The 25,396-nt window shown below is 44.7% G+C and overlaps 2 protein-coding genes across 2 annotated transcripts in view; both read right to left on the bottom strand.

Moving 5' to 3' along the window:
• The window catches only part of LOC120370231 (protocadherin alpha-5-like), a 269,071-nt gene that overhangs the window by 78,706 nt on the left and 164,969 nt on the right, over positions 1–25,396 (bottom strand). The window lies entirely within an intron of this gene.
• On the bottom strand, positions 193–10,616 carry LOC120370176 (protocadherin alpha-C2-like; the record flags this gene model as incomplete). The annotated part of the gene is made up of 3 exons (XM_039484473.1): positions 8,013–10,616; positions 3,741–3,776; positions 193–204 (listed from the first exon to the last, which is right to left on the bottom strand). Coding segments are annotated over exons 1-3 (2,562 nt in total), but the record flags the coding sequence as incomplete, so codon positions are not given.

Here is a 25,396-nt window from a genome sequence, read left to right as displayed (position 1 = left end):
GGCATCGGCTTGCGGCAGGCCAAGCACGGTTTGAAACCCGGTGAGCCGGGCATGGGCCCCAGCACCGGGTGCGGAAAAGGGGCTATTCCCCAAACCCCTCTTAACTATATTATATTAAATATACTATAAAGTGATAAACTAAGTTGAACTATATAAAAAGTTTTTAACTATATACACAACAAGGAACGAGAGAACTACGAGTAGCTAGGGAAGTGGAGGTCAGCTAAGCCGGACTCCACTGTTCCAACGACCAACACGGGCGGTAAGAAGGAACTGAGGGGCGGATGGGTCGGCAGGGGTATATATCCAGTGCCATAGTGGTGTCACTCCAGGGGGTGCCCAGTCGACCCACCAAGTGTTGCTAGGGTAAAAATCTTCTGACGAACATGCACGCGGCGCGCGCGCACCTAATTGGAATCGATATGAGCAAGTACTCGAAGAAGAATTAGGCTATCCCATCATATTATCCCCTCCATAAACTTATAAACTTAGTCTTGAAACCAGATGTCCTTTGCCCCCAGAATCTCTGGTCCTTGGAGTGTCTGATCAAAAAGAGAGAGAAGCAGCATGAGGAATAGAATTCCTCCTATAGTCCTGGCCAAAAAACATATTAAGTTATAGTCATGGCTGAAAACTGAGGAATTCTCAAAGAAGCAGAGAAGAAAATAAAGGCAAAAAAGGAGAGACTGTCTATCATACTGCTACATTAGTTCACAACATTTGGATGGTTTCCTTCTCAACAATAAGGGCTAGAAACTTACTTTATTTACATGAAAGCTTTCATTCTGCAGATTATGAATCTGTCATGGAGGCAGGATAAATTCATCAAGTAGGCTGCATCTGAGCCACAAGCCAGGTGTTTGACACCTTTGATTTATAATTACAACCATGAGATCAGGCATTCAAAAGGGTTATGTCTCCACCAGATATTCTTGCTGGAAGAGTTTGCAACTGCCATAAAACCTCTATTTTTTCACTGTGTAGGTTGAACAGACTAAAGGTTGATCTGCCATATATTTGGGGTAGGCATGGTAGATGACCCAAACTGCCAGAGTGTACTGGGACACTGTAGATATATATAGTATACACATTCACATAGATAATCTGGTGTGTATCATAAGGTCTCCAACCTACAGTGGAATGGAGAAGATGTTGTATTTAGCCCTGGTATGGATATTAAAATGCAAAATATAATCTCTGTCTTTAGTGACAAGTAATGGCGAAGGGCCAGGTCAGATGCGGTAGTTGTTTGGCATTTCACAGGGTTCAGTAACATATCAGCGTAGGGAATAGTAGAGCTCTACCCCTGTATTTAAAAGGCAGAAGGGGGAATTGTCTTTGGCCTACATAGGAGAGTGGGGATGGATATGGGGGCACATGTTAAGCTGGTACTGGAACCTTAAATGCAAATGTTCTGACTGTCAAATATATATGAGTTGTTGAGTTTTTTGTTTAACTATAAATTTGTTTTTTAACTATTCATTTATTTGTCTGGGAATTTCCTTACTTTTTTAAGAACCTTCACAGGTCTGACTCAGCATGGGTATGGGTGGCAGAATCTAGCCCTTAGTTTTTATAACCTTTTTTCTACCACATGGGAGCAAGCAGTGACTCATATGAGAACGAACAGTCTTCTATTTCTTTGGGGTTGCTCTCGCTTGATTTTCTGGACACTGAAGGACTAGGTTTGAACACTGGATGACTTGGAGCTGTCAGGGATCTGCAGGAGACATAGGTTCATCCTGCTTTTATGCCATCATAAGCCAATATCCTGTAACTGGCAACACCTTCTTTGTGGCATTAGTAGTAATAGGCTTCTCCTCTGGTCCTACTATCGGTCCTGCCTCCATAAGTACTCTTTGTCTTTGGTCCCAACAGAGAAGCCAGTTGAAGAGGCATATGACTTCAAAGCAGAATTTTGGGCAGCCAGGGCATGGGAAGTGAGTTTGAGGCATATGTCATAATGATTAATGTTAGTTGTTCAAGTGTGGAAACAGATAAGCCAGCCTATTTCCTATCTGAATTCCACAATGTACCCACAGCTTTACGAATTCTTATGTTCTGTATATCACTACAAGAGGAAATGAATGTTAAAAACAAATCAAATCCAGCATTAACACAGCCAAACTATATGTACAAACAGACTGAAAACCAGCATCATGCTAACAAAGCTAAATATAAATATAGTGATGGGTAAAATCAGATGCTTCAAAGTTTCGATGTTTGGACTGTCCCAAACACAATCCCCCTCCACCAAACAGGCCCTATGAGAGACTAGTACCACTTTCAAGCCCTAGCAAGGTCAAATGGATCAGAGTTTGGTAATGTGATATGGATCTTTTCGTTTATAGATCACAAATTCAAATCTGCCCCTGCTGTATAGATAGTGACAGTTGTAGACATCTCAGTGGTGCTTCATGGCCAATGTGAAATTAGTTTGGTGATCTTAGTGCATTCCCCAGTGGACAGTTCACAAAAAATTATTGGCAATTGACAACTGGTATCTTTTGCAGGGCTTGTCACAGGCCCTGTTGAGTGGAGGGAGACTATGTGGCGACAGTCACTGTACTTGATATTGTCTCATTACAAGGAATGATTTGTCTCCTGCGACCCCATTCTGCCATCTTAGATATGAGCTTAGACTGCACTCCTATCCAGTGTCTTTGTGAGGCCACAAGGCAGTGCCACTGGCAACAATCCTTTCTACTCCTCAGTGGTCTTCAAAAAGAAGGGTGTGATGGGAAGCTTTCATCATACATGCAGTTGTAGGAAACAGCCCAAAGCCACTCCCTGTTTCTGCCATCATCAACTTTTCCTGTTTGGCTCGGAGAAAGCAGATAAAATGCAATGACTCCTTCTGAAAAACTGAATGAAAATCTATCCAGGTGTTTTTAATGGTGGACGTCACCACAGTATCTGAGTGTCTCACCATAGTATCTTATGACTCCTAACCCTACTGAGCACATGGGGTATGTCCAACCATTCAGGGAACCAGAAGCTATACAAAGGGAATAATGTGTCCAGGTATAACCAACCCAAGTTGAAATTCAGATAATGAATGTGAATACATGCTACCAAATGTTTGCAGTCATCCTAAAAACAAAACATGTTTATGCAAAATTTCACCGACAATGTTTTCAAATAGCATAATGTTGATCCAATTTCACAAACATTTTAGCTGAATTACAAACAAATTTTAATGAAAATCATTTTGCTTAGTTCTGATATGTTGTCATCTCAAGTATCTGTTGCTTGAATTATCAGATTCATATGCATCTGGGCCTGATTCAGTGTTCACTGAAATCAATAAAAGCCCCCCTCCATTAACTACAATGGTTGTTGGCTCAAGCCCTGTTTGTGTGGATCAAACATTTACAAACAGTTAGGAAATGATGACTGCTAAACACATCCCACTCTACTCCTATATTCACACAAATACTCAGTAGAATAACATACCACCGTCTTATCAAATATATCCACTTTGAAGCAATAAATAAAAGGCCTTTTAAAATCCTAGACCACTTACAGCTCAGTTTCCTTTCTACTGAGAATATGTTGACAGTTGTGGGATTCATGGTGCTATTTCAGATTTCCTACTGTAAAATCTGAGATTGATTATATAAAAATGCTCACACTAAATTCAACATAGAGAATAAACTATTTATAGTCTAGCATTTGTTTATCATTCAGGAAACTAGAATGAAAAGCTAACAAAACAAAATAGAATATTTCGCCCTAACAATGAGCATTTGAATTCCTAACCCTAAGGAAATGAAAATTAAATTAACAGGTCAATGCTTCTTTAAAATATATTTAATGAGTTCTGGTACAGTGAAAAACTGCTTTGTCTGCTTAATGCTAGATGCAAGTTTCTGCCAGCATAGCAGTTACCCTCAGCCTAACAGTTGGACTTCCCTGGAGCACAGAGCACTGACCCTGCATAGCAGAAAAGGAACTCGTGCTGCTTCTAACCAAAAGAACAAACATTTCTACTTAACCTTTCCAATGTCAGCGAGCCCAGAGAATTTCTTAAAGGCTTAAGTCCTTGAACTGAGATTGTAAGATATTCCAACATTAATACCTTTAAAGCCCTTGTGAGAAATCTCTTGGGAAGATTGCTTTGGACAATGCTGTGTGTTTGCTAGACTTAGACACTTCAAAGCACACTTGAATCTAAAGAAATACCAAGATGTGTGTTTTTGTTTGATTTACTTCAAATGAATAGCACTCTGTCTTTGAAGCAGCCAACTGGGGGTGGTGGGGGAGAGGGAGTAGTACTTCAGTGTGTACAAACAACCACAAAATGAATGAACCACTGGGGTTTATCATTACTAATGTGCAGCTTCAATTTTTCCTTCAAAAGGTACACAATGCTTTATTTATTAACATCAAAGGATCTTACATTTTATTGATCATCCTATGAGTGCACAAAATGGCATCAGAGGGCGGCCAGTGCCCAGAACTAAGTATATATTTTTCCATCAAGGATTCAGTATGCCAGCTGATAATTAATAATGTGCCACAGTACATTTTTGCTAAGAATATTGAGTTAGACCAGATGCCAGTCTGATTGTTCATCCCTGCATTGAAGTGAAAAGGCTGCCATGGTATCCAAGATATAACAAACAGGTTTAGCTACACAGAGGGCATGAACAAGATGGCAAAGATAAAAAGAGAGCAGGGAACAGATATTACCAAGTGTCACTCAGCAATTCAATGGATGTGTGAGAGAAATGGACACTAGAATACATTATTAAAGTTTCAGAATGATGAGGATAAGTCATTTCTGAAAATGACAGACAGGCAGCAATACCAGGGGCCCAATTGTAGAATAGGATCACTTCCCTCCACACACTCACTGTCCATCCCAGCAGACAGCCATACATGCTGGCTGTAACTCCACAGAGCTCCAACAATGAAACCAAAATATTTTGCACAAACTAATTTTGTCCATATGTAATTATCCTTTGCTGACTGCCCTGGTTATCCAGTAGTGATGATATAGCACCAGACATTCATTCAACCAAGTATCTTGATCCTTGTCTCCAGTGCTGCCAACAATCACTCCACTGCCTGCTAGTTTAAAGACTACTCATGCAAGTGCTCATATGTTTGATTTTTACTAAACAAACTTGACTGAGATTGAGATTCTATTTGAGATAACCATATAGGCCTGCAAAAGGGCCTAGGAGACAGTGAGCTGAACATTAGCAGAAGCATGAGCTGTCTTGAAGAAAAGAGACATTATCATTTACCAAACCACAACTAACACATTAGTAGAACAGTACAGAAAAACCATATAGGTAGCCACAGAGTTTCAGCTGATGCAAAGAAATCTCTAAACTTAATAGGCCAGTTACATCAATGTAAGTCCACTGATGGCAATGAAGTTACTCCTGATTTGCCTCAGAGTAAGTGAAAGAAGAATCTGTCTCTAATGCTAAATATAAAAAGAACCTGTGACACACACACATACACACACACATCCTGGGAACAGAATTTTTTTTATCCCACTGCAGAATTAATATATACAACATTTTAATAATGTGAAACCCAAGAAATATTGTCACTTGTGGTAAATTCCACAGAAAGCCTGAGTAATTGGTGCAGCTTCTTATCATATTATAGTTAATTGATGGTAACATCTGTCCCCAAGTCTTATTAGAAAAAAATATTTCTTTATAGATTGTCCAGTGGTAACAGTTACTTATACATCAACATTGTAAAATGCCAAGATGCAGTGATCCTTGCTAGTATGCTTTACAGATGATGGGATGGGCCTTTCAAGAATTATACAAATTCACTATTGCTATAAAAACAAGCAAAATATGGTATCTGGCAGGTCTAATAAGACTAACAATGTCCATTAAAACCAGCATATCTTGACACTGTTAATCAGTGGATTGCTTTTAACATGTGTATGTGGAGACTGAGTAATGGGGCAAAATATGTGAATTTGAAAGAGATAATCTGCTAAGAATTATTACCTTGTGAATTCAGTTATATGGCTCCATTGTCTCATGTGCATCTGACAATGACACAGGTTCACTGCATTACAGCACTCTAGGCAATTTTTGTAATGCAAGGCCTTAGGAAATTTCACTTCACTTGTGGCAAATAGTATCTAACAGAATTTCTTCTTTATTTAAGTCTTGCAAAACTAATAAGTAATTGCTTGCACATCTGGATTCTGGTTCTTCACACAACTGAAAATATGTGATAGATATTGTTTCATTCCAACATTAAAAACAGGAGTTAATACATTTGTATTGTGTCTCTCTGCTATTATACACCGACATTGGGATTAGTAAACTGTCTTTGCGTGACCTGCACAGTTCCTCAGAAATTGCTAATTCACTACATGCAATAGGACCTATCCCCTAAAGACATGATGGGAATCTATTAAACAAATTTCCGCTGTTTCTACATCTAAACTGAAGTCATTTTCAATTATCATCCATCTGTTTGCACAGAAGCTCTGATCTAAGGAATATTTGGAATCCTTTGATTCTTCCCTTTTCTGCACCATGTCTAGCATGTCACCTTATGATCAACAGATTCTACATATTTCTAATAAAAATATTTATAATACATATTAAACATCAGATAACTAATGGTTCATTTGCCCCACTACACTATATATTTGACAGCTATTATGACCTTAGATTGTGAAAATCACATCGCCATCAAAATCATACTACTGAATGACTGGGAAAGAGTAAAATAGCTACATCAATTATAAATGGAGGAACATTATTTGGTATCAGCATTATTTTAAGAGAAAACTTGTTATTAAATCCTGCACTTTATATCTTTTAAAATTAGAGACAAGATGCTCATTTCTTAATAAGGAGAACAAGAAAACATGTCTTGATAAGACATGTTCTTGTTTTCAAAAGAAAAACATTCTGGCTGATTTGAGAGGGGCAAATAAGCATAAAGATTTGATTCATCTTTCTGTGTAGATACAGAAAAGCAAAGCAACATTCCATTCAAGCACAAAGATACAATCTTTCCCTATGCTTGCATACATTCTACATGTTAATGTATAAGCCACGTGCCTGCCATATTACCACTGCACAAGTAATGTACAGTAAATGCAATATTTTCCTTATACATCAGAATTAAAACAATCTGTCCAGCAGTGAAATCACTATCTTTTCACTCATAGTAAAGTGTTGCTCTGTTCATTTCCAAAATCCATAACATGGGAACGGTATAGAACACTACGAACTGTACACTAGGTCCATGCTGGCTATGTGCTAATAGAAAGCAGTCACTAATTCATCACTGTGGGAAAATATTGCAGAGGTTAATATACTGCTGGTCAAACCATAGGTATTAAACAGTTTTCAATAGCAAACCAGCAGGTTACAGGTTGTTGCACTGCAACATCATCACTGGTAAACTGGGTCAACAGCCTAGAAATGTGTCACTGTATTGCCAGACAGGAGAAGAGAAAAAGGCAGCCCCATGCAGTGCAAACATCAAAGTATAGATAACATGACAACTAAAGCACATATACGAAGCAAAATCTATCTTATTAGTGACCTGGCCATGGTAATTTTGTCCGGGCACAGAAGCAATAAATTGTCAAATATTTTAATCACTGTAAAGTGTCATATTGATTCTCAGTATCATCTCATTTCTTCTGCAGCATTCTAACATTAACATTTTAAGATTACATGTGTCATTCCTCAGTAGTTTGTTGGAGTGGGTATATCTGTAAAGAAAGGGGAAGGAGGATGGGGAGGAGGAAACCTTTTCTATACCATCTACAACAGAAATGAAGTGAGTCTCAAACAATGTGCTCACACACTGAGCTATTAACTTACCAAATGAACCCGGAAAGCCCCAGTATTGACCTAGAAACCAAATGTGTTTCACAGATTAGAATTCAGCAACCACAATAGGGAATAAACTGAATCTAGACATTCCACTTTTAACCTTCAGATAAGGACACATTGTTAGGTTCAGAACATGGTTCTGGTCATGTATCTATTCATTCTCACCTCATTAGGCGTAATGGAGTCATTTTTAAGTATGATCAGGTTTTGTGCACTCTGCCCACTCTGTCCTGTCAGATGTCTCTCAGCCATCACTGCATGAGGACCAGTTCCCGTTGGGCCACCAGTATTGTAAAACATGAAAGTGTCACTTCCTGATCCTGCAGTCAGACATGCCTTATAGCAGTAGGTCTTAGTGAGAGACCCATTCCCCCGCACTTCAATAAAATGTGGCTGTACTTTTAAACCATGTGGTATCCTAGCATCAATGTTGTTGTTAGCCTGCTTGTACATTTCAGCAGGATACCTTTCTCTGACCCCACAGAAACCTCCACAACAGGAGTCACCATACATACTGTATCTGTAGCACTTGATAACTGTTAGGACAATGATTGTCAAAAGAAATATAAATGAAACTGAACTCAGTGCAATAATGAGATACAGTGTTATCTCTGAGTAGTTTCTAGTACTTTTGATATGCCTCCTTGTGTCAGGGATGATTTTGGAAACTCTATCCACAACAGCGATGGTTATGGCTACTGTTGAGGACAGGGATGGCTCTCCATTGTCTCTCACAACAACTGACAGGTTGAAAGTAGTAACACTGTCATCCCCCAGTTTGTGAGTAGTCCGAATCTCCCCACTGTGTAGCTCCACTCTGAAGAGATCTGGGTCTGAAGCTTGAGCCAGATGGTAGAACAACCATGCGTTTTGTCCAGAGTCTGCATCAATGGCTATTACTTTGGTAACCAAATAACCTGCGTGTGCCGAGCGAGGGATCATCTCCAAGGCTGCCGAGGCGTTGGTTGAGGTAGGGTACAGAATCTGAGGGACATGGTCATTCTGATCCACCACATACACATGGACAGTGACAGTGCTGCTAAGTGCTGGGGTCCCAGCATCCTGGGCCTGAACAACAACCTGAAACTCCCTTAACTTCTCATAGTCAAAGGAGTTGACCGCATATATGTTACCATTGTCGGATTTAATGGAGACATAGGATGTGACAGGTAGCCCTTGAATTTCCCCTTTCAGGAGAGAATAGGACACATAGGCATTTTCGTTGTCATCGGGATCGATGGCTTTGACAGTGCACAGCGAAACCCCGAGCGCGTTGTTCTCGGGAATGTAAACGGAATACACGGGCTCTTCAAACCGCGGAGGGTTGTCGTTGACATCAGAGATGTCCACTTGTATCACTTTGTGGGAAGAGAGGGGAGGGGTGCCGGCGTCCGTAGCCGTGACTGTGATGTTGTAGGAGGAAGCCCTTTCACGGTCCAGGTTGCCCTGTGTGACCAGCGTGTAGGAGTTTTTGAAGGAGTTGAGTTTGAAGGGAATGTTGGCAGGGATGCTCAGACTGACCTGCTTGTTTGGCCCGGAGTCCTGGTCGGTTACACTCATTAAAGCCACCACGGTCTCGGGCCGGGCGTTCTCTGGCACCGGGCTGTACAGGGAGGTCAGCACCACTTCAGGGGCATTATCGTTGGCGTCCACGATGTTGACCAGCACTTTGCAGTGCCCGGCCATAGACACAGGGCCCTGGTCCGTGGCCTGCACATAAACCTCATAGGAGGAGGCCTCCTCGTAGTCCAGCGTGCCATTGACCCTCACCTCGCCAGAGACGGGGTCGATGCTGAAAAGCTGCCGCACCTTCTGGGGGGTGTAGCCGCTGAAGGAGTACAGCACCTCCCCGTTGGAGCCCTCGTCCGGGTCCGAGGCGTTCAGCTTCACCACCAGAGTGCCTGGGCCCGCGTTCTCCAGCAGGTTCACAGTGTAGGTGGATCGGTCAAAGACGGGCGAGTTGTCGTTTGTGTCCATGACCCGTATGGAGATCTGGGCCGTGCCAGACCTGGCCGGGCTGCCCCCATCCACAGCGGTGAGCACCAGCTGCTGCAGGGCGCTTTGCTCCCGGTCCAGGGGCTGCTGCAGCACCAGCTCCAGGAGTTTGCTGCCGCGCTGGAAGCCTTTGAGGTCCAGGGCGAAGTGCTGGTTGGGGCTGAGCCGGTAGCTCTGCACTGAGTTGGTGCCCACGTCGGGGTCCTGCGCGCTCTCGATGTGGAAGCGGGCACCGGGCACAGCGGACTCACTGACCTCCAGCCGGTAGTCCTGCCGCGGGAAGCGGGGCGCGTTGTCGTTGATGTCCAGCACCTCCACCTCCACGTTGTGCACCTCGATGGGCTGCTCGATCACCAGCTCCAGGCTGAGGAAGCAGGAGGGGCTAAGCTCGCACAGCGCCTCCCGGTCCATGCGCTCCTTCACCAGCAGCGCCCCGCGGCCCAGCTCCAGCTCCAAGTACTGCCGCCCGCTGCCCGAGGTCAGCCGTGCGCCCCGGGCCGACAGCCGCTGCGGATCCACGCCCAGGTCGGTCGCCACGTTCCCCACGAAGGCGCCGCGCTCCAGTTCCTCTTGCACCGAGTAGCGGAGCTGCCCGCCCGCCGGGCCCAGGCACAGCAGGAGCAGGAGAGCCGGGATCCGGAGCGCCGCCGCCCCACAGCAGCTGCGGGGAGAAGACGGCGCCATGGCCGAGGGCGGAGGAAGGAGTGGGGGAGCCGAGCGCAGCTTTCACCCGACGCGCTCGCAGCCCTGCCGGGCCTCACATCCCTCAGCCGCCGCCGCCTCCTACACCCAGAAGCGGGTTCATGCACCCGGCTAGCAAGCGCCGCCAGCTGCGCCCAGCGCTGCCGCCGCCCCTGCAGCCGCCACCGCTGGCGGCTCCCGAACCGGCCGCTTCCACAGAAAAGCCATGCTCCCGGCTCTGCTGATACCCGGCCCTGCGGCAGCGGATCCGGCCTCTCCTCCTCCAGCAGCTCGGGGGACTCGCAGCTCCACTTCCTCCTTCTCTGGCTGCTGCGGGGAGTGTGCGGGGGAGGGGCGCTGAGCTCCGGCTGGCTCCAATTCAGCACCTGGGCAGGGAACAGCGACACGGAGGCAGGCAGCCAAGAGCGGCAGCCAGACGCCGCGGGAGGGGGCTGCGCGGCCGGCTGGCCACCCCGTGGAGGGCAAGAGCGCCCCACCAGCCACAGCTCATATGCCACACAGGGGAGAGCCCCGTCCCCAGGGAGCTCTTCACTGGAGCCAACCGCAGCACCAATCCCCTAACACACTCCTGGAACCGCCCCAGCCCCTGGGAGTTCAGAGCCAACTACCCCCATAGCCAACCCCGTGCACAGAGATACCTCCCCGCCTCCCCAGGGAGACAGTTAGGGACCCTTTCGCTTCCTAGCAGCCCTGCCTTCCCACCCACACTCAAATTAGGAGAAAGAGTGAGTGTGATGTCCGTGTGTTTACATACGTTTTATGTCTAGGGGGGAAGGATAGCTCAGTGGTTTGAGCATTGGCCTGCTAAACCCAGGGTTGTGAAGGGCCATTTGGGGATTTAGTTGAGGATTGGTCCTGCTTTGAGCAGGGGGTTGGACTAGATGATCTCCTGAGGTCCCTTCCAACCCTAATAATCTATGATTCTATGACAATGGGAAAGATAGCTCTTCTACCTATGATTGTCTCCTGCCACTGCAGAGGTTCTTTGGTCTAATCTTTAACTCCTATCCCCTATGATATAGGCAGGCCCTGTCAGAGGTCCATAGAGGCCCAGGCCAATTCCAGTTTTGGGGGCCTTGACCAGCCACTAGTATTGGTTTGTTTATATAATCAGCTGATCTGCGGGGAGACATTCATCATGGTCTAATCTTGTACCATCAGAACTGATATATTTTTATTAATATGTATGAACATCTTAAACTCTTTAATACGACAAAATCGATAATAGTTAACAAAAAATAAGTCTTTTACCAAATCACATCTCCTGTTTGCTTAAATTTGCAACTCTAAGCTGAGAGAGTGTGTCACATTTTTATTCTATAGGGATGCACATAAAAACAAGTTGCAAAACTTATCAAATGCCAAAAAAATAACAAATGTCTAAATCTGAGGCCCCCTTTGAGCTTGAGGCCCAGGCCAAATGGCCCTCCTGCCCCCACTCCCCTCCCCCGATTGGCCCTGGATATAGGGGATGGGGAAGAAGCCTTCTCATATTTACCAACATAAATTCCTGCCTGTCTTTCTACCCACAAGGCCACCGCCAGGGCAAGCTGTGGGTCCCCAAACAAAAGCAAGGCAGCAGCTTGTCATAGGAAAGGGATACAGAATGGTTCGTTGGCCTCTTTCCCTCTCCTCATTCTAGGTGCGAGAGGGGAAAACAGAGAATGAACTGCCTTCCTAGCCAGTCTCACTGCTGAGTTGCCTAGACTTCTAGTCCTACTGCTGCTGCTGCAGAGCTAGAATGCATCAGCTCATGAATGTTAAATCAGCACACTCTGAAAAGCACGCACTCCCCTCCCCCAGTGTTTTTTTGCTTACAGCTAGTTCTATCAGTGCACTTCTACAGTTATGTTGCCTTCCTTCTTGAAGACCGTCTTCTCTGCCTCCCTTTAATTAATTCTTGCTGCATTACCCTCCCCACTCTTTTAGGGATTATTTCCTCTCACTGATGTCTCTCCTTCCTTGATCCCCTCAACCACTGCTGTAACAGTCCTACCCTGCCACAAGCTCCACTGGTTGAATTTTGCAAGTTACACCCATGAATTATGAGATTATTTAACATGGGCTTCAGTTTATTTTACATAATAATATACAGGAAAACAGTGAGGTGAATGAAACTAGAACTGTAGGGAGAGGGTTCAGGAGAAGAAATAGTAGTTGCATTTGTTTTCCACTACTCCTTTTAGACTCATATTCAAGTACCAGCAAGACTCAAGTTCACATAGTTTATCAGAACTGACAAAATCACAGACGATGGTGCAATGGTTATATTTTGATCAATGTGTACAGGACACACAAAGGAGCAAAGAGTCCTGTGGCACCTTATAGACTAACAGACGTATTGGAGCATGAGCTTTCATGGGTGAATACCCACTTCATCGGGATCATTAGGGTCAAGAGTTTTTTTTTTTAATGGCCATCTAAGTTAGGTTCCTACATCCAAATATAGGGACTTAAATAAGTGGCCTCATTTTCAAACCAACAGATTCCATTGACTTCAGTAGTCACTGCTGGGAGGCACCCAAACATGCTTATTTTTGAAAATTAGACAAATTAGGCCTATTCAGACCAGGAAGGCCAGTGGGTGCTTCTGTGGGGTCAGCATGTTTGAAAATCTGTCCCCTTCAGATATGTGCCCAAATGGGAGAAAAGCTCTTTTGAAAATCTGGCTCCAGATTTTTTTGGGGGGGCGGGGGGGAGTTACCTAAGTATGGATTTTGCAACCTACCCATCCACAGAGATGAAAAAAAGACAACATGCTGCTCTGGAAAAAAGGGACGAGGAATCTCCTACAAGGGTGGAAGAGAAGAAGCCATACCCAAGGCTGGGAGGATTGTGGCCAAGAGGAAATGAAAGGAGGTGGTGGTCGGCGATTCCCTTCCAAAGGGGACAGAGGCATCCATCTGCAGGCCTGACCTTGCATCCTGGGGTGGGTGTGCTGCCTGTCAGGGGCCCATAGCCAAGACATTACTGAAAGATTGCCAAGGATCATCCAGCCCTCTGACTACTACACCATGCTGCTCATCCAGGTGGGCACTAATGATACTGTGAGGTATGACCTGAGCATATCAGTAGTGACTACAGGATTGTGGGGGTGAGGGTGAAGGATCCTTCTAGTTGAGGGTAGGGATCCAGGTAGAGACAGACACATCCCGAAAGTAAATACATGACTGCATGGATGGTGTTACCAGGAGGGCTTCAGCTTCCTTGACTATCAAATCTTGTTCTAAGAAGGACTGTTGAGCAAAGATGGGGTCCACCTGTCAAGTAAGGGGAAGAGTATCTTTGGATACAGACTGGCTAACCTAGTGAGGCAGGCTTTAAACTAGGTTTGATGGGGGCAGGAGAAAAAACCCACAGGTAAGTCCAAAAAATGGATACCTGGGCAAAGGGTCAGAATCTGGGGGGAACATGGGAAACTTCAGGATGGACAAAAGAGAGACAAGAGGGAATTTATTAGGGGGAATCTAATAAACATCTTAGATGTCTGTATATTAATGCAAGAAGTATGTGGAATAAACAGGAAAAACTAGAAATACAAGTGAATAATCACAAATATTACATAACTGGCATTCTAAAAACTTCTTGGAATAATTCATATGACTGGAATATTGGTATAGAAGGGTACAGCTTGCTCAGGAAGTACAGGCAGGGGGAAAAGGGAGGAGTTGTTGCCTTGTACATCAAAGATGTATATACTTGCACTGAGTTTGAGACTAGTGGGAAGCAGACCTGTTCAAAGTCTCTGGGTAAAGATAAAAGGGGTAAAATACAAGGGTCATGTCATGGCAGAGTCTACTAAAGACCACCTAAACAGGAAGAAGAGGTGGATGAGACTTTTTTAAACAACTAACAAAATAAACTAAAATACAGGACTTGGTGGTGATGGGGGACTTCAAATACCCAGACATTTGTTGGGAAAATAATTCTGCAGGGCACAGATTATCCAACAAGTTATTGAAATGCATTAGAGACAGAAGGTGGAGAAAGTAACTAGGGGAGAGGCTATTCTGGATTTGATTCTGACAAACAGGGAGGAACTAGTTGAGAATTTGAAGGTGGAAGGCAGCCTGGGTGAAAGTGACCATGAAATGATAGAGTTCATGATTCTAAGGAATAGTAAGAGGGAAAACAACAGAACAAAGACAATGGATTTCAAGAAGGCAGACTTCAGCAAACTCAGAGAATTGGTAGGTAAGATCCCGTGGGAAGCAAGTCTAAGGGAAAAATTAGTTCCAAAGAGTTGGCATTTTTAAAAGAGATATTATTAAGGGTATAAGAGCAAACTAAACCAATGCATTGGAAAGATAGGATGTATTGTAAGAGGCCACCTGGGCTTAACCAGGAGGTCTTCAGTGACCTGAAACTCAAAAAGAGTCAAACAAGAAGTGGAAAGTAGGTCAAATTGCAAAGGATGAATATATGTATAAAAAACACAAGCATATAGGGACAAAATTAGAAAGGCCAAGGCACAAAGCAAGATTAAACTAGCTAGGAATATAAATGGTAACAAGAAAGCATTTTACAAATATATGGGAAGCTAGAGGAAGACCAGGGACAGGATAGGCCCATTACTAAATGAGGAGGGAAAGACAATAACAGAAAATGCAGCAATAGCTGAAGTTAAACATCCCTAGCCTCTGTATGCCAGATGCTGGGAATGGGTGACAGGGGATGGATCATTTGTTGATTACCTGTTCTAGTCATTCCCTTTGAAGCACTTGGCATTGGCCACTGTCAGAAGACAGGATATTGAGCTAGATGGATCGTTAGTCTGACCAACTCTGGCCATTCTTATGTTCTTTTCTTTTTTGTTTCAGTTTTCACCACAAAAGTTAGCAAGGATCAGACAACTAACATAGAGAACAAAAGTGTAAATGGGGCAGGATCTGAGGGAAAAATAGAAAAAGAACAAGTTAAGAATTACTTAGACAAGTTACATGTCTTCAGATTGGCAGGGCCTGATGAAACACATCCGAGAATGCTTAAGGAACTGACTGAAGAGATCTCTGAGTCATTAGCAATTATCTTTGAGAACTCATTAGAGGAATGGAGAGATACCTGAGGACTAGAAAAGGGCAAATATAGTACCTATCTATAAAAACGGGAATAGGGACAACCCAGGGAATTATGGACCAGTCATCTTAACTTTGGTACCTGGAAAGATAATGGAGCAAATAATCAAATGATCAATTTGTAACCACCTAGAAGATAGTAAGGTAATAAGCAACAGTCAATGTGGATTTGTCAAGAACAAGTCAAGTCAAACCAAGCTAATATGCTTCTTTGACAGAGTAACAAGCCTTGTGGATGGGGAGAAGCAGAAGGTGTCATATATTTCAACTTTATTAAGGCTTTTGATACTGTCTCACATGATCTCATAAACAAACCAGAGAAATAAAGCCTACATGAATCTACTAGAAAGTGGATGCACAACTGTCTGGAAAACCATTCTCAGAGAGTAGTTATCAATGGTTCACAATCGAGTTGGATGGGCATATTGAGCGGGGTCCTGCAGGGATCTGTCCTGGGTCTGGTTCTATTGAATATCTTCAAAAATGATTTGGATAATGGCATAGACAGTACACTTATAAAGTTTTCAGATGATACCAAGCTTGGAGGGGTTGCAAGTGCTTTGGAGGACAGGATTAGAATTCAAAATGATCTTGACAAACTGGAGAAATGGTCTGAATTAAACAGGAGTAAATTCAATAGGGAAGAATGCAGTGTACTGCACTTAAGAAGGAAAAATCAATTGCACATATGCAAAATGGGAAATGACTGCCTTGGAAGCAGTACTGCAGGAAAAGACGGGGCTATAGTAGATCACAAACTAAATATGGGTCAACAATGTAATCCTGTTGTAAAAAAAAAAGTGAACATAATTGTGGGATGTATGAGCAGAAGTGTTGTAAGCAGGACACAAGAAGGAATTGTTCCACTCTACTTAGCACTGATAAGGCCTCATCTGGAGTATTGTGTCCAGTTCTGAGCACCACACTTCAGGAAAGATGTGGACAAATTGAAGAAAGTCCAGAGGAGAGCAACAAAAATGACAAAAGATCTAGAAAACATGACCTACAAGGAAAGATGGAAAAAACTGGAGAAGAAAAGACTGAGGGGGGACACGATAACAGTCTTCAAGTACAGAAAAAGGTTGTTATAAAGAGAAGGGTGACAAATTGTTCTCTTTAGCCACTGAGGACAGGACAAGAAGTAATGGGCTTAAATTACTGTCAGGCATAGGTGCTGGAACTAGGGGTGCTGGCTTGAGGCAGTTTCCATCATATATAGGGGTTACAATTTAGCTCAACAGCTCTCAGCACCTCCACCATACAAATTGTTCCAGCATCCTTGCTGTCAGGGAGATTTAGGTCAGATATTAGAAAAAACTTCCTAACTGTAAGGATAGTTAAGTACTGGAACAAATTAACTAGGTGGGTTGTGGAATCTCTGTCACTGGAGGTTTTTAAGAACAGGTTAGAAAAACACCTATTAGGGATGGTCTAGATAATACTTAGTCCTGACTCTGTGCAGGCAACTTGACTAAATGACTTAACAAGGTATCTTCCAGTCCTACATTTCTATGATTCCATTTGAAAAATGTTATCACAGTATTTTGAGCTCCTCCAATAGAAGGCATGTTAGAAGTGAAAATTAATATTAACCATTTTTAATTTTTGAAATTTGAAGTTATTTTATCAATAACATATGAGGCATTAACAAGACCACATATAGAACATTACTAGATGAGTTACTATGATCATGATGTTATTCAATGGATTTAGGACCAAAGACACCAAAAGTTTGGCAGGATATGACAGATTTTGAAATAAAATGTGAGTCTATGAGTGACACATACATAAAATACTGTGTGCCATTTTTGCATGCATTTAATAATTTTTCCTTCCCATTGATCAATGCAAGTTTGGGTGCTGAGCTCTTCTGAAAATCTGTCCCCTAATTTTCAAAAATTCTGATTACCCATAATTCCCAATGACACCCAAATTCTGACCATTAGATTTAAGACTCACAATACACATAAATATTGTTATTCCTATTTTACAGATTAATCCCACACTGCAGCACTGTCTACAGTAATGTGTACATAAATATAGCATCCTTTCTTAAAATATTAGATTTACACAACTGTGTACTGACTACACTTCTGCTTTTAACTGAGATAGTGAAACTGAGTATGTTCTGATTAAATGTCCCCTGGGTAGATTTAAATCAAAATAAAATGTTGTGATGGTCATGATAACTTTAGTTATCTCTATGAGATGATACACTTAGTAATGCAGAGCCAGTCCTGCAGTCCTTACTGCACTCCCACTGAGGAAGGACTTCAGGACTGGATCTCTAGTAACATTGATTTTTCCAGTAAAAGGCAGAGGCTGAGAAGCAGCACTTCAGTATCAATTGGTTAACATTTTGCAATTTTTAAAAGTAGACCCCATTAAGAACCAGATTCTAATACCCTTACTCACAATGAACATCATCTTATACTATTAGTGGTTCCACTGACTTCAACTCAATGTATTATTCAACATGAGCAGAATATCAGAATCTGACCCTAAGGCAAAACCATCCAATGATAACATATTGGGCCCAAATCTTCAGCTGCTGTATATGCCCAACTCTTATTGAAATTAATGGATATTACATGCATGCACCACCTACAGACACAGGCCCATTTAGGCCTTGTCTACATACACAGTATTTAGTATTCCTTTAATGATACCGGCATTGTTAAAACAGTGCAACTTCTCTAAAGTGGATATAATTATACCAGTATAAAAGTGCTTATATAGGTATAGCATATTCCTGTACAGGAAGGGAAGAAGCTAAACCAGTATAAGACACCAGTATATGGATATAATGGCACCCACACTAGAAGATTCACTGGTATAACAATTTTAGTTAAAAAAAAATTACGCTCCTAATTGAAATAATTATACCAGTATAAAATCTGTGTATAGACCAGGCCTTGGTGTCAGGAGAATATGTCATGAGCCTAAATAATATTCCTCTGTCATTTTTTACCCAAGAGAGGGATATAACTTTACATATCTGATTCAATCTTATACAATATTTTTATTAACGACTTTGGCACAAAAAGAAGGAGTGTCTTAATCAGGGGTCGGCAACCTTTCAGCAGTGGTGTGCCGAGTCTTCATGTATACACTCTAATTTAAGGCTTTGCGTACCAGTAATACATTTGAACATTTTTTAGAAGGTCTCTCTATAAGTCTATAATATATAACCAAACTACTGTTATATGTTGATGTAAGCAGAGTCAGGATGAGATCTACCCTGACATCTGGTGGTACATTATGAGGAGTGGGCAAAGGAATTTTAGGAATGTGCATTTGCATTGGAAAACCCACTCCACTTAGCATAACACACAGCAGCATGGGATGGTTATTTTCACACTGTGGAATCCCCAATTTCTTTGTTATTGGGGCAGGAAGGAAAAAAAGGGGCTGTTACCTTAATTATGTGAATGAGGAACTATGAGACTGCTTTATGACAAAAATGACTCAACCTACATTAAATAGTACTTGCTAGCCAAGGGACATGGGTTCCAAAACCCAGTGAAGAGAGAGAGGGTGGGGACTGGTGTATGTACCTGATGGTATGGGCCCCTTTTGAGGGCCTGGAACACCAATTGCACTTCCTCCTCTCTCCACTGTTAAAGAGCAGAGCTAATTTTGAATCCTTTAGGAGTCTATCTAGAGGTTGCTGACCTGAATTCACATTGGGCCATGTGGCACTGGGGCTCTCCTACTACATGTTGAAATCACTAAGAGCTGAAGTCACTAAAAGAACTAAGTTTACTGAGCGGAAATCACTGAGTGCTGTGTTAAGTAGTAGGAGAGCCTGAAGATCTATCACCAAGCAGCTGGCAGAGTGGAGCAGTCTGCAGCACGTTGGAGCAGCCCATGGAACAGTGAGCAGTGTGGAGCGGTTTGCGGGGATGGCTGACGTGGTTCACGGGTCTGCTGAAGGGGCGGCACAGCTGGTGGTGTGGAGCCAGTCCTGGTGAAGGCTGCAGCAGAACTCCACGGAGAAGCGGGGCAGTCGGCCCTGGCCCACGTAAGGTGTCCCTTAGCACCCTGTGTGTGCGACCCCTCCCCCCATTTCCACCTGGGGGGGGGGAGGGAACTCTGCAGATAAACTTTTGAACTCTGGGGTGGCACTGACCAGAGACTGAGACTTTTGGGTTGTTGGACTTTGGGGTGATTGGACTTAAGACCCTAAGGACAGTGCCAAATGTACTTGGAGGGGTTTTGCTTCTGGTTTGTTCCTCCTTTATTAAAAGGATTTTGCTACACTCAGACTTCGTGCTTGCGAGTGGGGAAGTATTGCCTCCTGGAGGCGCCCGGGGGGGTGGTAGGTAATTGTCCCAGGTCACTGGGTGGGGGCTCGAGCCGGTTTTGCATTGTGTTATTGAAACGGAACCCCTGGATACTGAACCCGGCCCTTGTTGCTGCCAACTCAGAGGGGCAGAAGGGTTACATTTTTGGGGGCTCGTCCGGGATCCCTGGGTCAGTACCCCAAGCACCTGTTGAGTGTTCCACTGTATTGGGAAACAATTGTCTTTATATTTTGAGGGAATTACTGTTTGTATAATGGCTAATATGTCGGGTTTGTTGGGCCCCAGTCCTGCAGCTTCTAGCTCAGGGACGGCAGCTTCAGCCAATGATTGGGCACAAGCACTGGGGCATATATTGGAAAAGATTGTGTTGGCCTATGCTACGTCAAACTCTTGTCGTAAGTTAAGGTTATTTGCTGGGGAAGAGGAGTTTGAACCCTGGTTGGAGCATACCACTGAAATGCTGCGGAGTGGGCCTGATGTAGAAAAGCGAAGGTGTCTAATAGAGAGCCTTAGTGGCCCAGCATTAGATGTACTTCGCACCCTGAAGCTCATTGACCCTGAGGTCAGTGTGAAGGACTGCCTGGAGGCCCTTGATAATACCTTTGGGAGCGTAGAGAGCCCTGAAGACAGTTACTGTAAATTCCTTGATTCCCGACAGGAAAGGGGTGAGAAAATTTCAGCCTATATACAGAGGCTGGAGAGACTGCTTCAAAGAGCTGTTATGAGGGGAGCAGTGACTGCTGAGCAGATGGATCAGACCAGACTGGCTCAAGTTGTAAGAGGGACTCAGTATCAGAACCCGATTCTACTTCATCTCCGACTAAGAGAACGGCAGGATCATCCCCCCAGTTACTCCCAGCTGATAAAGGAGGTCAGGAAGAGGAAGAAAGGCAGGCTGCCAGCGAGTGTTGGGAAGCCCAAACATTGGAACCAGCCAGCACAACGCCACTGCAAATGGCCAGTGTACTGATGGTAAGCACCACAGAGGAACTTGCCCAACAAATGCAGGTCCTGACGGAACGGATAGCTGAGCTGCAAAGCACCATTGACCGAGCTAAGATTTCCAGGAATAAGGAGCCTCAGACTGTGACAATGGAGAAGTCAATATCTAGAGCCACTATCGCACCCCGGCGAAGGGGGAAAGGACAATTCTTTTGCTACCGGTGTGGTCAGGATGGGCACAGTGCTGCTAACTGCCATAAGGAAGAGAACCCCTCCTTAGTATATGAAAAGCTGAGGATCAGTTGGGAGAGACCCAGTAGCTGTCAGAAGGTCTGGGAACGGAGACCACCTAGGCCTACAGGATTTGAAGATTCCCCCAGAAGAGACCGTCCAGCTGGGATCCCTGCAGGACTGATAGGGCCTCGAGCAGAGGTCATGGTGAGGATTGAAGGGGCGGAGTGTAAAGCCGTGCTTGACACTGGATCTCAAGTGACTATTATATTTCAGTCATTCTACCAACAGATGCTTAGGCACCTGCCTATACAGCCACTGACTGGCATTGGTCTGTGTGGCCTCAGCATGGATGAATACCCCTATCAAGGGTATGTCATAGTGCACCTTGAATTCCCAGAGGAGGTTGCTGGGGTAAGGGAAGAGGTAGACACAGCTGCCTTAATATGCCCTGACCCTAAAGGGACCTCTGATGTGTCTGTGCTGATAGGGACCAACTCCAGTCTCTTCAAGGTGCTTGCGGATTACTGCAGACGACGGGCTGGGGACCAGTACCTGAGTACCCTGATGATCCATACGCTTTGTGCTGAAGCCTATAGGAAGATTGAGAGTGCTAAAAAGGAGACATCTGAGCTACCAATTGGGGCACTGAAGTACATGGGCACAACCCCCTTAGTAGTACCTGCAAGGACAGAGCAAGAGGTGCTTGTCATGAGTACCAGGCTGAAAGGCAGTAAAGGGGCATTAGCAATGATAGAGCAGCCAGTTGAAGGAGAGCTCCCGGAAGGAGTGCTGGTCCCCAATGGAGTCATAACCCTACCTGCTGAAGCCCAGGAAAAGGTGACTATACTGATTGCTAATGAAACAAGTCGAGATGTTGTTGTGAAGCAAGGACAAAAGATAGCAGACCTCTTCGAGCCTGAATCAATTGTGAAACCCCAGTGCGAGACTCAAGTTCCAACAATAGACCCAGCAAAGTTTGACTTTGGAGATTCACCATTGTCGGAGGAGTGGAAAGATCGCCTGAGGAGGAAACTTTGTGAAAGGCCCAAGGTGTTCTCACTGCATGAGTGGGATGTGGGATGTGCAAAAGGAGTAGAGCACAACATCAGACTACATGACTCCCGACCTTTCAGAGAGAGATCTAGGAGGCTTGCTCTCTCCGAGATGGAAGATGTGCGACAACATCTTCAAGAGCTGGCTGCAAATGGCATCATTACAGAGTCCCGCAGCTCATACGCCTCACCCATTGTGGTGGTCCGTAAAAAGAATGGGAAAATCCGGATGTGTATTGACTACCGCACCCTAAACCGCCGTACTGTGGTTGACCAGTACACAATGCCTCGAGTCCAAGATGCTTTAGACTGTTTGCTGGGAAGCCAGTGGTTCTCTGTGTTGGATCTTCGGAGTGGATACTACCAGATCCCTCTGGGTGAAGAAGATAAGGAAAAGACAGCCTTCATCTGCCCATTAGGGTTTTATCAGTTCGAACGCATGCCCCAGGGGATTTCTGGAGCACCTGCCACATTTCAGCGTCTTATGGAGAAAGTTGTGGGAGACATGAATTTACTGCAAGTGTTAGTTTATTTGGATGACTTGATTGTGTTTGGAAGAACCTTGGAAGAGCATGAAGAAAGACTTCTTAAAGTGCTTGATAGGTTGGAGGATTATGGTTTAAAGCTTTCAATTGACAAATGCCAGTTCTGCAGGACCTCGGTGAAGTATGTGGGCCACATCGTGTCCCAAGAGGGTGTGAGTACTGATCCTGATAAAATAGAAGCACTCACTACATGGCCACGTCCAAGCAACTACAGAGAACTCAAGACTTTCCTTGGGTTTAGTGGCTACTACCGTAGATTTGTAAAAACTATGCTACAATTGTAAAACCCTCAATGATCTTACCAGGGATATCAGTCCAGCAAGAACAAATCTAAGACCAAGAATAAAGGGCCTTCTGTGCACAGACGCTATGGCCCCTTCGAACCCTTTGGGCCACGGTGGAATGAGAGATGTGAAAGGGCTTTTCGAGAAATCATTACTTGCCTAACTCATGCCCCTGTCCTAGTCTTTGCTGACCCAAGCAAGCCATTCATCCTGCATACTGATGCCAGTTTGGAGGGTCTGGGAGCAGTACTGTACCAGGAGGTGGAAGGCACGCAAACCTGTAGCCTTTGCCAGCCGAGGACTGTCTGATAGTGAAACACGCTATCCCACTCACAAGCTGGAGTTCTTGGCCTTGAAATGGGCCATCACTGAGAAATTTCGAGACTACTTGTATGGTGCTCAGTTCCAGGTGTGGACAGACAACAACCCACTGACTTATGTATTAACAAGTGCTAAACTGGATGCTACAGGGCAAAGATGGGTGGCCGCTTTGGCTAGCTATGACTTCAGCATTCAATACCGATCAGGGAGAAGCAATGTAGATGCAGATGCATTGTCCAGGCGTCCACAAGCACCAGGAGTTGCTGTGATACCCACGGATGGAGTGAGAGCTATTTGCAGCGTGAGTCGCAGAGAGCCGGAGGCCCATGAGAGCCTTCATGGATGCGTTGCTGAAGCTCTGGGCCTGCCCCCTGAATGCGTGCCTTCTGCTTCGGTGAACTATATTGCTTTGGACCAATCTCCCTTGCCCGTGCTCAATGCGGCTGACTGGCAGGAAGCCCAGCTGCAAGATATTGACATTCGTGATACACTACTTGCCAAAAGGGAGGGGCGAGGCCCAGCTGCGGTTGTCCCACCTACCCCAGAGGGCAAACTACTATTGAGAGAATGGACCAAGCTAAAACTGATTCAGGGAGTGCTACACCGTGTGACCACAGACCCTCTACAAAGGCAACGGAACCAACTAGTGCTGCCGAAAGAGTACAGAGGCCTGGCCATGAGGGCCCTGCATGATGACTTTGGACATTTAGGGATGGAGAGGACCCTGGAACTTACCCGCAGTAGGTTCTATTGGCCCCGGATGGCTGAAGATGTTCGCAGAAAATGTGAGACCTGCGCTCGATGTGTTCAAAGGAAAACTCTGCCCACGAGGGCTGCATATCTGAAGAACATCACCAGCAATAAACCTCTGGAGCTGGTATGCATTGATTTCTTGTCTTTAGAAGTGGACAAAAGGAATATTGGGAACATTCTAGTAGTGACCGACCATTACACGCGATATGCGCAGGCATATCCCACACGTGATCAGAAGGCCACCACTGTCGCTCGAGTACTATGGGAAAAATATTTCTCAGTTTATGGATTCCCAGCCCGGATACACTCGGATCAGGGACGAGACTTTGAGAGTCACCTTCTGAAGGAGGTGCTGAGGATAGCAGGAATTAAAAAGTCGAGGACAACGCCTTATCACCCGCAGGGTGACCTCAGCCAGAGAGGTTCAACCGAACCCTGTTAGATATGTTAGGGACTTTGCGGCCAGAGCAGAAGGCAACCTGGAGCCAACATGTTGCATTTCTGGTGCACGCCTACAACGCCACCAAGAATGATGCTACGGGAGTCACCCCATATCTCTTGATGTTTGGGCGGGAACCAAGATTACCCATAGACCTGTGCTTTGGTGTATCAGAGGATGGCGATAGCTATGAAACCCATCAGCAATATGTATCCCGACTACGAAAAGCTGCGGGATGCTTACCACTTAGCTACATCTGCAGCTCGGAAGAATGCAGACCGCAACAAACATCGATATGATTCTAGAGTACGTCTGCAAGAGCTCCAGCCAGGGGACAGAGTCCTGCTGCGAAATTTGGGTATTGCTGGCAAACACAAGATAGCTGACAGATGGAAAGCAATACCTTACTTGGTGATGGAAAAGCTAGGAGACCTGCCGGTCTACAAGATCAAACCTGAAGAGGGTCCAGGGCAGACAAAGACCGTGCATAGAAACCTTTTGCTCCCGGTGGGGGAATTGGTAGGCAGCCCTTATGAGATGGACCACAACAGGGCAATTGGGCAGAACGAAGGTGCTGTACCAAAGCCACCTCCCAACGTGGACAGCCGGCCTCCTGCAGCTAACCTACCCCTACTCAGCACATCTGAGAGTGAGTCTGAGGAGGAAGACACAACCATGGTGTATCCTAGGATGAAGACAAGATTGCAGTCTCGATCAGCTGAATCAAAAGAGACTACCTCCTCTTCCGCCCTAAACCCCATGGCAGAAGTATTTAGGCCCATTCCTGACACTCCTGAGCCACTGGTGGAACCCCCGTGTAATGACTTACACAGATTATTGGACAGTGGCGACATACAGATGGAAGATGTCCCAAGCACCTTCGATCCTCCACGGTTAGAA

The sequence above is a fragment of the Mauremys reevesii genome, linkage group 8 (genome assembly GCF_016161935.1).
Source record: "Mauremys reevesii isolate NIE-2019 linkage group 8, ASM1616193v1, whole genome shotgun sequence".
Lineage (NCBI taxonomy): Eukaryota > Metazoa > Chordata > Testudines > Geoemydidae > Mauremys > Mauremys reevesii.
Note: the sequence above shows the minus strand (reverse complement) of the source record. Positions and strands in the feature narration are given on the sequence as shown.